The sequence below is a fragment of the Carcharhinus amblyrhynchos genome, chromosome 14, assembly GCF_965287045.1.
Source record: "Carcharhinus amblyrhynchos chromosome 14, sCarAmb.v2.hapA, whole genome shotgun sequence".
NCBI classification, from domain to species: Eukaryota; Metazoa; Chordata; class Chondrichthyes; order Carcharhiniformes; family Carcharhinidae; genus Carcharhinus; species Carcharhinus amblyrhynchos.
Genome location: NC_137337.1, coordinates 68,263,469 through 68,278,560, shown reverse-complemented (window position 1 = coordinate 68,278,560; position 15,092 = coordinate 68,263,469). Strand labels below are relative to the sequence as shown.

At 46.9% G+C, this 15,092-nt stretch overlaps 1 protein-coding gene across 1 annotated transcript in view; it reads right to left on the bottom strand.

The window, feature by feature from the left end:
• Positions 1 to 151: 151 nt before the first annotated feature.
• LOC145352297 (fibulin-7-like) overlaps positions 152 to 15,092 on the bottom strand; it is a 36,050-nt gene continuing 21,109 nt past the window's right edge. The window contains exons 3-8 of the mRNA XM_080202049.1: positions 14,061 to 14,231; positions 9,863 to 9,988; positions 5,901 to 6,029; positions 3,688 to 3,825; positions 3,203 to 3,341; positions 152 to 512 (exon numbers count right to left, since the gene is read on the bottom strand). Coding sequence (XP_080058175.1) covers positions 152 to 512; positions 3,203 to 3,341; positions 3,688 to 3,825; positions 5,901 to 6,029; positions 9,863 to 9,988; positions 14,061 to 14,231 — 1,064 coding nt within the window. The remainder of the gene's footprint in view (positions 513 to 3,202; positions 3,342 to 3,687; positions 3,826 to 5,900; positions 6,030 to 9,862; positions 9,989 to 14,060; positions 14,232 to 15,092) is intronic.

Below are 15,092 nucleotides of genomic sequence, written 5' to 3'. Positions count from 1 at the left end.
GTGTGCGCGCAGCGGTGTAGCTTTATATTCTAATCGTCTCTTTTTAAAAAGCGTTTTAATTCTCTAACTGGTTACATACACACTTTATCTTGGTTCTCTTTTTTTTCAAAAAAAAAACAGAAGCAGGAGTCACACCAGAAGATGATGCCGTCTAGAAATTGTATCGGGAGACGAAGATGGTGACCTTGGAGACGTGCTTGGTCAGGACCGTCTTTCCAGAGAGTTCCGTCATCTCCATCTCAACCTCCAAGGTGGCAGGGCCTTGGATAGGGTGCACCAGCACCAGCTCCCCCGTCTGCCTGTCGGAGCGCTGGATGGTGAAATGGTTCTGCCCGACGCCCCCTACGATGCTGAAGCGCATGGTATCGCCCGTGAATCGGCTGCTCGTCATCCGGAACAGGGCTCTTGGGGTTCGAAGGTTGGAGGTTAAGGTGAGGTAATGAAAGGTAATGGAGTAGGCCGCATTTGCGCACACCTTGTTGTCCATCAGACACGGGTTTCTCTCACATTTGCTGTGAAGAAAAGGGAAAATTGTAAGAGTTAGAGACAAGTCCAAAGATGTACAGGCTAGATAGATTGGCCATCCTAAATTAACCCTAGTGTCAAGGGGATTAGCAGGGTACATATATGGGGTTATGAGAATAGGAATCTGGTCAGGCCCCACTTGGAGTATTGTGACTAGTTTTGGGCCTCATATCTAAGGAAGGATGGACTGGCCTTGGAAAGTGTCCAGAGGAGGTTCACAAGAATGATCTCTAGAATGAAGAGCTTGTCGTATGAGGAATGGTTGAGGATTCTGGGTCTCTACTCATTGGAGAAGAATAAGGGGAATCTTATTGAAATTTACAGGATACTGCGAGGCCTGGATAGAGTGGATGTGGAGAGGATGTTTCCATTAGTAGAAAAAAACTAGAACCAGAGGGCACAACCTCAGGCTAAAGGACAATCCTATAAAAACAGAGATGGGGAGGAATTTCTTCAGCCAGAGAGTAGTAAATCTGTGGAACTCTTTGCCGCAGAAGGCTGTGGAGGCCAGGGCATTGAGTGTCTTTAAGACAGAGATAGATAGGTTCTTGATTAATAAGGGGATCAGGGGTTTGGGGAAAAGGCAGGAGAATGGGGGTGAGAAAAATATCAGCCATGATTGAATGGCGGAGCAGACTCGATAGGCCGAGTGGCCTAATTCTGCTCCTATGTCTTATGTCTATGGCCTGGGTGGAATTGTGGGCGGTGTGGACTCAATGGGCCAAATTGCCTTCTTCTGCACCGTAGGGATCCTATGATTCTGTGATAACATTTCAGGCGTGCACCCTCTATAACTACAGCAAGAGGCTGGATTGCAAGCAGTTTCGGAGATTAGAACAGCATCTTCCACATGTAGGCGACAGTGCAGAGGAACCTCGGGGTCCTTGTGCATGAGTCGCAAAAACCCAGCTTGCAGGTGCAGCAGGTGGTCAGGAAGGCGAATGGGATGCTGGCCTTCATAGCGAGAGGGATATAAAAGTAGGGAGGTCTCGCTGCAGCTGTATAGGGCATTGGTGAGGCCGCAGCTGGAGTACTGTGTGCAGTTTTGGGCGCCGCACCTGCGCAAGGATATTTTGGCCTTGGAGGGAGTGCAGAGAAGGTTTACTAGGCTGATACCGGAGTTGAGGGGGTTGAGCTATGAGGAGAGGCTGAATAAACTAGGCTTGTACTCGTTAGAGTTTAGAAGAATGAGGGGAGATCTCATTGAGACGTATAAGATGATGAATGGGATGGATAGGATAGAGGTGGAGAGACTCTTCCCGCTCAAAAAAGACAGTAGGACTAGGGGGCACAGCCTCAAGATAAAGGGGAGGCGGTTTAGAACGGAGTTGAGGAGGAACTTCTTCACTCAAAGGGTGGTGAATCTCTGGAATTCTCTGCCCGTTGAAGTGGTGGAGGCTGCCTCGCTAAATATTTTTAAGAAGCGGGTTGATGGGTTCTTGATAAGAGAGGGGATTAAGGGTTATGGGGAGAGGGCGGGAAAGTGGAACTGAGCCACGACAGATCAGCCATGATCTTATTGAATGGCGGGGCAGGCTCGAAGGGCTAGATGGCCTACTCCTGCTCCTATTTCTTATGTTCTTATGTTCTGTCAGGGACTTTCAAACACCTAGAAAGGAATTAGGCCAAAAATTAGGCTTCGGGATATTATTTTTTTGTAAATGTCACAAAGCCTACATTAACGCTGCAATGAAGTTACTGTGAAAATCCCCGAGTGGTCACACTCCAGCACCTGTTCAGGTATATGGAGGGAGAATTTAGCATGGCCAGTGCACCTATCCAGAAAGTCTTTCGGACTGTGGGAAGAAACCAGAGCAACCAGAGGAAACCCACGCGGACACGGGGGGAGCGTGCAAATTCTACACAGTCACCCAAGCCGGGCATCGCACCCGGATCCCCGGCGCTGTGAGGCAGTAGTGCTAACCACTGTGCCACTATGCCACCCCCTAAAGTCCTTGTGCTACATGATGCTGAACCAGGGATGACTTTGAGGGGAGATGTGAGATGATGTAAATGTATTTAATAGAGTGATGGGGTGGGAAGGGGGCGGATGGAGTGTAGGGTAATGTAAATAACACATCAAATATTGTCAGAGACTTCATTGTGGGATGGAGAGCATAAGGGGGTTAGTGTTAAATAAGGTCTACAATATCAGTGATAAAAGACTACCTGACCGGTAGAGCTATATGAGGGATGATAGTGTGTGAATCCTCCTGCTAAACCTAGTCTGGATTTAGGGAGAAGAATGTTTAACGAAAGATAAAGTTTATCAAAAGCCTTGCCTCCAGTCGTCCCTATTGGTCCAAAGATGTGTGGGTTAGGTGGATTGGCCATGTTAAAATTAGTGTCAGGGGGTAAATATGTGAGGTTATGGGGATAGGGTCTTGGTTTGCTGCTGGTGCAGAATCAATGGGCTGAATGGCCTCCTTCTGCACTGTAGGGATTCTAATCAACCTGAACCAAGACTCTCAACAATGATATCTCTCCTCAGAGGCTAACGTTTGGGTCCAGAAGTCCACTTCTCTTGTTTCCTATATCTCAGATAGAGGGGGTCAGTTAAGTGATTCCTCACTGTGCTGCCCCTGTGCTTAAATATCTGCTTTCTCTCACTGAAACGTAGCAATCCAATGCCAATCCCTTGTGTCCGCTCGAGATCTTTAGAAGCACCAGCACTTACAATTGTGATGTTTTTACGTAGCTAGCATTGAGGCGAGACTTTGGACACTCTGGGTAGACACAGTGGAATCCTCCATGTATATTAATACAAGTCTCCTCTCTGGTACAGTTGTGCTGATTGCTTGTACACTCATTTATATCTGTAGGAGCAAAGTAACAGTAATGAAATAGGCGATAATGTATAGCTGGCACAGTCACATTTAGGATAGTAAGAAGTCTCCCAACACCAGGTTAAAGCCCAACAGGTTTATTTGGAATCACGAGCTTTCGGAGCCTCAAGCTCCTTCATCACCTGATGAAGTTAACCTGTTGGACTTTAACTTGGTGTTGTGAGACTCCTTACTGTGCCCGCCCCAGTCCAATGCCAGCACCACCATATCATGGCTAAAACTTAGAATAAGACAGGCAATAGCGAGTTACATCGAGTACAATGGGCAGGTAATAGTGAGGTACCCGGAGGTGGGACGGAACATCAGGTGTTCTTACCTTCACAGGCCCGTGAATCCTCCAGTAGGTTGTATCCAGAGGGACACACGCATTGATATGAACCTGGCGTGTTCACGCAGGAGTGTACGCAAAGACGGGCCAAGCGGCCTGTTTGAAACAGCTCACATTCATCCACATCTGAAAGCGAGACACACCCAGGGACAGTAAATCAGTAAAAATATTGAACAGATGCAGATTCTGTAGTAGGGCAAAATCCAATATCGGGGCAAATCCGGGGTGTGCATATAACAGCAGGAAAAGGACCGTCTAAGAAAGGGTTAAAACGCAGGGTCCGCTGTAACTGCGAGCAGACATACCCAATCAGACTGCCAACATAGATACTTTACAGGTGAAATCATTTCAAGGCCTTGGCGAACAATGCAGGCTCAATTCTGATTAGCAAGGCCCCAGAGTCTAGAGGAGCCATTGTTCTCAGAAACTGGGAGATGGGATGGTTATCACACCATCGAAACCTATTTACTCACACACATCACTTTTGTATCATAAAACAGATAGACAAGGATAGCCGGACACACCAGTTAACATGAAGTTGTCAGGACAATGGACCTGCCTAATGTGATCAACTATAATCAATTCAAGCTATTTGTATCAATGATATTCTGTGTTATAATACTCTGGACCCTAAAGAACAGTGTAAGTAATGTGTACAACCTTTGTATCTTCAGAATCGGTCTAGATACAGATCGGACTTCACTGGATCCAGGCTGATTCTCCCTCATGCGTGTGGAAATAAAACCTTTTTACTGGAGCCTGACACGGACTCAAAGATCCTCCTTTTTTCCCTCCGACAGATTCAAACTAACACACACCAGGTTTTATTGGACCACACAGAATTCAAAACTGAAAGTGAAACAGCAGCCAGTGGCAACACCCTAACGACATCACTTTCAAATCATGTGATCAGCTCTTAAAGCAATATATCAATATCATTCAGTAGTGATCGATGGCCTGCACCTAACCAATGATCTTAAGAACTAAGAATAAGAGTCAGCCATTTGGCTCCATGTGCCCGCTGTACCAGAGTGGAGGGCACAATGGTAGCAAGTCCCGCTTACTCATCTCCTCTTGTGTTCGCTGACCTACATTGATTCAAAAACTCTCAGGCTTCTTTCCAGATTCTTCCATGTCCTCTCCTCTCCCAATGCCTGCAACCTCCTCCACCCCAATCCCCTGCAGGATCTGTGAACACTCCAACAGTGACCTCTTGCACATCCTCAGTTTCATCACTCCGATATTGATAACTATGTCTTCAGCTCTGAAAACCACCCATCGCCCCCCCCACCCTTGAACCTCTCTGCATCCCCTTAAAACCCAATACTTGCTCACCAATTCTAACTCCTCCTTACATGGGTTGTTTTCATAGATTCCCTCCAGTGTAGAAGGAGGCCATTTGGCCCATCGAGTCAGCACCAACTCTCTCGCAAGAGATCCCATCCAGGCCCAATCCCCGTAACCCATGTATTTACCCTAACTCTCCTAATTTACATACCTTTGGGCACTAGTACTGGGATTTTACTGGCACGCCTGCCTAAGGCTCATAAGATCGCACCTGAGGCCAATGCCATTCTGCAAACCTTGCCCACTCTGATTTCAAATCGATGCCAGTAAAATCAGGATCTAAGGGGCAATTTAGCATGGCAATCCACAAAACCTTCAGATCTTTGGACAGTGGGAGGAAGCCGGAGCGCTCGGAGGAAACCCATGTGGACATGGGGAGAATTTGCAAATTCCGCACAGTCTGTGACCCAAAGCCGGAATTGAACTCAGATCCCTGGCACTGTGAGGTGGCAATGCTGTGCCACCGTGCCCCCCTATGATGCACCACATAGAAGGTGCTATGTAAATTGGTGACTAGTCCAAGGTGAACTGGGTGATGGTGAGCAATTTGAAATTCACACAAAGAACCACTCTCACATTGTGAACTGGGCTGAGTGAAGAACTTCAGCTACAATTACAATAGGTAATGTCCTAACTATGTTAAAAAAAAATCCGGTTTTCACGTGTAGGTTCAAACTAACACACATCAAGTTTTATTGAGAGAGATGTTCTCTGCACTGCACAGAATACAAAACTGAAAGTGAAACAGCAGCCAGTGGCAACACCCTAATGACATCGCCTTCAAATCGTGTGATCAGCTCTTAAAGCAACCTGCAGTTCTTTTTAAATATCTAACGCAACAGATGCCACCTTACCTCGACACTGTCGAGCATCGTTTCCACTGAGCCGGAAGCCTGGCTCACAGCTGCAATGCTGTGAGCCCTGAATGTCTGTGCAACGTGGCTGGCGACTGTAGGAGGGGTCACTCTGCGACGCAGTCCACTCTGTCAACAGGAAGGGGAGATTTGAGTCAGTAATGGAAGAGAATAAAAAATCGTGGAAGAGATGCCGAACATTCACAGATTCTTGGTTAGGCCTCGCCTGGAGTACTGTGTTCCATTGTGATCCAAGTGCTCAGCCAGATTGGCTCCATTTTATGAGCCGGAAATGGGCGGGAGGCAGGTTAATGTATGTAAATTTATTCAATACTGTTTTATATCTACTTCGTGAGCCTGGCACTCAATCGTCAAGGCTCATCCTTTATCACTTTGCCTGGAAAGGTTTACGGTGGCGAGGAACAGATATGCCCCCCATGAACAGGAAGCAGTCAACTTGGCCTCACTGGTGGAACCAGAGGCCACTGAGGCCTCCTCTGGAGGCTGAGGACTAGTTGCCCCTTGGGCAGTTCCAGACTGGCAGTGCCACCCCGGTACCTGGGCATTGCAGGGCTAATGGGGGAGGGGCTAGCTGCCATTCTGCAGCGATTGGTGGGGGGGGTGGGGTGGGGGAGGGCAAGCAGGGCCATGATCGGGGAGAGGGGGGAAGAGTAGAGGGGCCAAGGTTGGTGGTGGGAGGGAAGTGTAGCCATGATCGGTGGGGGGAGGGCAATGGAGCCCTGATCGGCCTGCCCTCTCAGCTGAACACAAAAAGATCCCATCTAACACTCAGACAAAAGTTGGTAAAATACTGCCCAAACGCTCAATACCACAGAAGGAAAATGAGGAGGGAGCAAAATAAATCTCCAGTGGACGCAGAAGATCCCATGGCACTGTCTGAAGGAGAACAAGACAATTCTTCTGATGTCTTGGCCAACATTCATCCCTCGAACCAGCATCGCGATTATCTAGTCACTATTGTATAGCTGTGGGAGTTAGCTTTGTGCAGATCCACAGACCACATTACAACAGTGACTACACTTCAAAAGTACATCAGTGGTTTTAAAGCGCTTTGAGATATCCTGAGGTTGTGAAAGGCGCTATATAAACACAACTTCTATTTTTTTCCTTTACATACACTAGGGAACCCATGAGCCCAATTTTGCCATGATGTAGGAGGGTGTTCCCTGCTACCTCATTCAGAACAGTCAGGAGCTGAAACTGACACAAAACTACAACGGAACCACCAAGAGGCAAAGTAATCTCTGGTGGGAACTGTCAAGTGCAAAACACTTGAAACTGAGGCACAGACAAGCCAATAGCATTTTAAGAACAAGGGGCGGGATTTTCCACCATCCCCCTTCCCCGCGGTGTGTCTTGTGTGGACTGTCATTGGCCAGTGTGGTGGCATCTTCCAGTCCTGCCACTGTCAACCGGGTTACCCACTGTTCACACCCTCTGCTGCTGGAGAACCCTTGATGGGGTGGGTGGGGGGAGAGGCGGGGGGGGGGTCACCATTGGTGGGACTGGAAGATCCCACCTACAAAGAACGGCTGGAAAATCCTGCCCAACTCCTTTATTCCCAGTGTACTGTGCTTGCACAGGAGCTATCATAGCAACAGATGCCATGCCAATTGTATTTTCAATGTTACAAATTCCGTAACAGCTCTCCCTCAATCTGTTAATCTACCTAACCTGTACATCTTTGGAGTGTGGGAGGAAACTGGAGGAGCATCCAGAGGAAACCCACATGGAAACAGGACAAAAGTGCAAACTCCACACAGCCACCCAAGGCTGGGATTGAGCTGGGATCACTGGCACTGTGAGGCAGCAGTGCTAACCACTGTGCCATCATGCCACCCCTTGTTAGAAGCAACTAACCAATTTATAGGCCTGGTTGTCTCCCAGAGGAAATGTCCATGTATTTCTAAAAGGATACAATATGGAATGTTAGATATGGCTCAGAGTTGCACTCTCCCTTTCACATCTGAAGGTTACAGGTTCAAAACCCACTCAATAGAGACTAGAGGATATAACCTGGACCTGTGCCTCAGTCCTGTACTGAGGGAGTGCTGCGCTGTCAGAAATGCCATCTTTTGAATGAAACATTCAACCAAGACCCTGTCTGAACGTAAAAGATCCCGTGGGTATTTTGTTCGGAGGCGAGATGGAGGTTTCTCCCTTGTGTCCTGGTCAATAGTTATCCCTCAACCAACGCATAATCGAGTCATTATCTTGTTGCTGTTTCTGGGACATTGCTGTTTGAAAATTGGCCGCTAGTTTTTCTATATTGCAGTGATTGTATTTCAAAAATGTATTTAAGTGGTTGTAAAATACTTTCTGGTTGTAAGACAGCTTGGGATGGCTCCTCTGACCAAGAACGCAAAGAACTACAAAAAGTCGTGAATGTAGCCCAGTGCATCACTCAAACCAGCCTCCCATCCATTGACTCTGCCTACATTTCCTACTGCCTCGGCAAAGCAGCCAGCGTGATTCAGGATCCCACGCACCCCGGACATTCTCCCTTCCACCCCTGTCCGTCAGGAAAAAGATACAAAAGTCTGAGGTCACGTACCAACCAACTCATGAACGCTTACCATCAGACTTTTGAATGGACCTACTTATATTAAGCTGATCTTTCTATGACTGTAACACTAAATTCTGCACCCTCTCCTTTCCTTCTCCCCTATGTACTCTATGAATGATATGCTTCGTCTGTCTAGCGCTCAAGAATCAATACTTTGCATTGTCTGCCAATATATGTGACAATAATAAATTGAATCAAAGGACATGAAATATATAATGTATATGCAAGTCACTGTTCTGCTCGTCTCTCTTTCTGCTTTTTTTTTGAACAGGGCGTCTTCAGTCACTGAAAAATTAAAACTGTCACAAAAAATGGCCTGGTCACTGGGAGTCACGATTAAACTCCGTGACTGGTTGTCTCCCACATAATATGTGACAGATCAATGCGAGAAGGAGATGACAGAGAGGCTGGAAGCGATTTATCTCTCCGCTGTGTTATTCACTCGTTACGTTCCATCCTTTGTGGCTGTAACTGATCTCTGCCCCCCGAACAGCGAGCGGGCTCTCTTTCTCTGAAGGGAACAGGGCTCCCATTGTGGCTGGAGATACCTCAGGATCAATCCCAAGTGATTGAGATAGTTAGCATTAGACAGGACTTGCATTCCCGCATAGAAATCAGCCTGGTAACATTCTCCCATTCCCACAGAGAACGCTGCTAAAAGCAGCAAGAATTCCTAATCCAAAACTGTACACCGTGTGCTGGACTTACTGCCTGGTAGAAGCTGAGTTATACCAATTGTTTAAACTAAGAGTTAGCACTGCCTGCCATCGCTACAGAGGGTAGTTCACATCACGCATCTTTCAACTCTGCTTCATGTCACATTTTAAAGTTTATTTATTTATGGCATTTTCTGGTAACTGATTTTAAATGATTTCATAAGCTTGTGGTGACAGCTATCATTGTCGATCTGAATATAATTCTTTTAAAATTTAAAGTTTATTCATTAGTGTCACAAGTAGGCTTGTATTCACACTGCAATGAAGTTAATGTGAAAATCCCCTCGTGGCCACACTCCAGCGCCTGTTCGGGTACGCTGAGGGAGAATTTAGCATGCCCAATGCACCTAACCAGCATGTCTTTGGACTGTGGGAGGAAACCGGAGCACCCGGAGGAAACCCACGCAGACACAGGAAAAATGTGCAAACTCCACGCAGACAGTGATCCAAGTCAGGAATGGTTCCTGATACTGTGGGCAGCAGTGCTAACCACCGTGCCACCCCAGAGATCCAGTTCATCCAAAAGATGGCACCAATGGCAGTGCAGCACTCCCTCGGTGCCGCATTGGGTTACAGCCCGGAATTTGCACTCTGCTCTCTTCCCACGAGTCTCGGGGATTGGGAGGTGTGCCGGGGTTGAACAATCTTGCAAGACTTACGTGAGTTTGAGGCAAGTTGGCAGTTATAGCCAGTCCAGCCACTGCGACAGAGACAGGCATATCGGTTTACATCATCCACGCAGGTCCCACCATTGAGACATGGGCTGCTGGCACACTCATTTATATCTGAGGAGAGAAGGTGTAAGCAATGGGCATTGCATTAGAACTGAAGCTGGCACTGTACTCTTGAACTGGTAAACAACAACTTGCAGTACTGCGGCATCCTTGATGTAGCAAAGACAAACACCGGAAATTCACAGGAGAGAATTGGCTCTGAAGGCGACATTTGGACAGATGAGATCCATTTTAAAAGGGGAGAGATAGTTAAAGGAGGAACTTTCATCAACTGATGGTCAGATAGTTAAAGGAACAATCCGTAAACAAATGGAAGCAAACATTGGAAGAGCGCAGAGATCCAGGAGGGTTGCAAACCTAAAGAAAAGAATGAGAGGCGTGGTGGACTTGCTAGACCTGGACTTTAAATAATGAGGGGCACAGATCAGCTAGATAGTCAACATTTTTTTCCCAAATGTGAGGGAGTCTAAAACTAGAGGGCGTAGGTTTAAGGTGAGAGGGGAGAGATACAAAAGAGTCCAGAGGAGCAATTGTTTCACACAAAGGGTGGTGAGTGTCTGAAATGAGCTGCCAGAGGCAGTAGTAGAGGCTGGTACAATTTTGTCTTTTGAAAAGCATTTAGGCAGTTAAATGGGTAAGATGGATCTAGAGGCCAAATGCGGGCAATTGGGGCTAGCTTTGTGGCAACATGGACAAGTTGGACTGAAGGGACTGTTTCCATGCTGTAAACCTCTATAACTCTAACCCAAGAACTGGAAATGCAGCTAAGCAAAACAGGAGGAGAAGATAGATGAATGGGTCTGGGCGACTGTGTGACTCTCAAAATTCATTCACCAATACAGCTGGAAAGAATAGGCCCAAAGGTTTTCTCCTGGGGAAAGAGGGCAGAAGTCAAGTCACAATTGCGTGGAAACAATGGGGAAAGGGGAGATATCCAACCTTGGATGTCCCAGAGAGAGGATGGGATACTCTATGAGCACCTGGGCCCGAGCAGACTCTCAATCAGGAGATAAAAGAAGGTGCGAGTAGTTAGGTCTAAGATATAGGCTGGGACTCAGCCAGGCCTTTTCTCGTTCCTTCCATTACACACCAGCAAACGAGGACTCTCCCACATTTAAGGAAAAAGTTAAAGCGATGGAGTAGAACGGGCTCCGAGAAAATCGCCAACCACAATTTTGTGGTTGACGTTAGGCCTGACAGTGCAGAACAAGTCATGTGCCAGCGCTAACTTCATGAAGGAGTGGGCATGGGGGGGGTGGGTGGTGGGGAAGTCTGCTGCAATCCAGAAGCTTCAGCAATTTAATTGAAGAATAATTTTATGGGCGGGACTTTCCAGCTGCACTTGCGCCAAGGCCAGAAAATCCCACCCAAGGTCAATGCACCTCTGCATGGTCCGTGTGCCACCTGCTACACTTCCTGTGGTGGGCGGGATGGGAAGATTACACCCTTTGTCTATGAACCTTTCACAATCACTGGGCATCGCAAAGTTCTTTACAGACAATCAAAATACTTTCAAAGTGCATTAATCCTGTAATATAAGGAAAAATGGCACCGGATAAGGGATTTAATTTGATTTGATTTATTATTGTCACATGTATCGGGATACAGTGAAAAATATTGTTTCTTGCACACTATACAGACAAAGCTTACCATAGATATAGGGGAGAAATATTGAGTACGGAATGTAGTGTTACAGTCATAGCTAGGCTGAAGGGAAAGATCAACTTAATATGTGGTACGTCCGTTCAAAAATCTGACGACAGCAGGGAAGAAGCTGTTCCTGAGTCGCACAGCAAGATCCCACGAATGGCACTGTATCAATAACCAGATTAGTTTAGTGATGTCACTTGATGGGTCAATGTTGATCAGTTCTGGAGGAGGGTATAGAGCTCCCCACTGCCCTTCTTCACAAAGTGCCACTGGCGTCTTTCACATCTGAAAGATGGCACTGCCAAGAGTGCAGCACCCCCTCAGGTGAGCAGAGGGAGTGCGTCTAGATTCTGTGTTCAAGTTTTTGGTTTGGGATTTCAACCCAGGACCCAGACGAGTGAGTGTTACCATTAGAGCAATGGGATGGACAGTAATACTTCACTCTAACCTCTACCCTGCAGTGGCATGGCGGCACAATGGTTAGCACTGCTGTCTCACAGCGCCAGGGGCCTGGTTCAATTCCTGGCTTGGGTCACTGTCTGTGCGGAGTCTGCATGTTCTCCCTGTGTCCACGTGGGTTTCCTTCGGGTGCTCCGGTTTCCTCCCACAGTCTGAAAGACATGCTGGCTAGGTAGATTGGCCATGCTAAATTCTCCCTCAGTGTTCCTGAACAGGTGCTAGAGTAAGGCAAATAGGGGATTTTCACAGTATTTTCAATGCAGCGTTAATATAAGCATGCCTGTGACGCCAATAAATAAACTTTATTTTTAACTTTTTACCATCTACAGATTCATACCTCCCCAAACATGTATGTCTCCCTGTGTCTATGCCGCAGGGAGAAAATCCTGCCCAGAAAATCTCACGAATGGAACCACGCAAGTATCATTGATTCTTATAGAAACAAAACCCATCTGATTCACTAATGTCCCTCAGAGAAGGAAAATCTCCCATCTTCACCTGGTCTGGTCTATGTAATTCCAGACCCACAGCAATGCAGTTATAGGGTCATACAGTACAGAAGAGGCCCTTCGGCCCATTGACTCTGCACTGAAAACTACACCAAATCTACCCTACAGTTGCCTATGAAATCATAGAATCCCTGCAGTGCAAAAGGAGGCTATTCAGCCCATTGAGTCTGCACCAGAACCTATTCCCGTAGCCCCATGTATTTACCCCACTAATCACCGTAACCCTATGTATTTACCCCACTTATCCTTGTGGCACCCCATATTTACCCCACTAATCCCCCTAACCTCCATTGATCCTCCTAACTTACACATCTTGGGACATTAAGAGCAAATTAACATGGCCAATCAACCTAACCCGCACATCTTTGGACTAGGGGAGAAAACTGGAGCACCCACGCAGACAGAGGGAGAACATGCAAACTCCACACAGGCAGTGACCCAAGACCGGAATTGAACCCTGGTCCCTGGCACTGAGAGGCAGCAGTGCCAACCACTGTGCCACCATAGTCTGTCCAGCAAAACACTCAAGTTCAAGGGCATTATATGGGCAGCAGATGCTGGTCTTGCCAGCAATGCCCACATCCCATGAGAGAATTTTTAATATTAGTTAGGTCATGTTATGAAGACAGTTACTCCAATTAGAGGCTTACTGAAGTGAGACATCGCAATGGGAGGCGAGAGCTTACCAAAACATTACATTCACAAAGTAATTCAAAAAGATCAAACGCTTAAGCAGCTGCAGAAACAAGTATGAAGCTGGTCTGCGCTTGAAAATCAGGAGAATAACATGGGCTATTTCAGTTCAAAAAAAGGCCTTCAAACTGGGTAGAGTTAAACTGAGGATCCCAGCAGTTGTAAAGAAATTGCTGCACAAGGATGTTGTGGATTGCCATAATGGAGCAGGAATGATCGATAAAATTCCATTGTCAATACAGCTGGAATGCTCCAGTGGTTAATGCTTTAAACCATAGAACCCTACAGTGCAGAAAGAGGCCCTTTGGCCCATTGAGTCTGCACCTAACACAATCCCACCCAGGCCCTACCCCCATATCCCTACCTAATATACCCACTAATCCCTCTACCCTGGACACTAAGGGGCAATTTCTTAGCACGGCCAATCAACCTAACCCGCACATCTTTGGACTGTGGGAGGAAACCGGAGTACCCGGAGGAAACCCACGCAGACACAAGGAGAATGTGCAAACTCCACACAGACAGTGACCCGAGTTGAGAATCGAACCCAGGACCCTGGAGCTGTGAAGCAGCAGTGCTAACCACTGTGCTACCGTGCCGCCCAACATGGATGAGCCGATGTTGCTGGCTAGCAGTACAGTTACTGGGCGGGATTTTCTAGCCGCACGCACCCTGAAACTGGAAAATCCCACCTGAGGCCACCGGACTATCCATGATCTGCCCCTCACCTGCTCTGATTCCCGTGGCGAGTGGAATGGATAAATTCAGCCCATTTACTCTTTCCCTGACTCCCATGCCGCACACACACTTACTTTTACAGAAAGGCAGCTGTCCACTCCAACTCTTGTCTTTCAGGCACACTCGGCTGTTGGACCCCACCAATACAAAGCCAGGATCGCAAGCAAAGTGCACCTCGTGGCCAACTAAATATCTGCTCCCAAATTTCTTCCCATTGCTCGGGGCCTGGAGTTTGGGACATGTTTCTGTGGGAGTAAAACACATAGACAGTGAAAGTCGAAGGACAGCCAAGAACTGGGAGCTACACAATCAGCGAAGGGTCACCTCTGGTCAGAGTCATGGCTTAAGAAAGAACTTGATGTGACAATTTTCACACCCTCACAAAATGCTTCCAAGCTAATTAAATACCTCATTTTGGGCACTGTATTCACTGCTGGGAAGTAGGAATTCGAGCAACCAATTCACACACAGCAAAGTCCAAGAAAGAATGAGGTAAATGATCAACCAATCCACTTTAAATGATGTTGTTTGGACGATAACGATTGCCCAGAGCACTGGGAGAACCCTACTTCGTATCACATCCAACCTACACATCTTGGGACCCCAATGGGTCATTTAGCATGGTCAATCTCCCTAACCTACACATCTTTCAAATGGAAATAAGAGCTAGTTATAATAAAAGTGGACATGCAGGTTTTTATGTCACACAAATCCATCTGGTTCACTCATGTCCTCCAGGAAAAGAAAGCTACTGGACTTACCTGGTCTGGCCCACATGAGGCTCCCATCTCACACCTATGTGGTTGACTCTTAATGGTCATCTGAGAAGGCCTAGAATGCCACTCAGTTGTTACATACCACTTGGCAATTAAAAGTGGGCATCAAAGGCCAGCCTTCCACCGACAATCCGAAGAATGAATGAAAATAAAAGCAGCTGGATTGAGAAGGTCTTAAGTTTACCTTAGGCATCTCCCTCACATGAATTCAGGACCAGGGTAATCTTCTGAACTAGCTTTGATTGCCGTAGCGAACTGGCAGAGAGGAACTCCCCAAATGTTTTCTGACATTTCCCCCCTTAATTAAAAAAAATAAATCTTTCCTTGCCT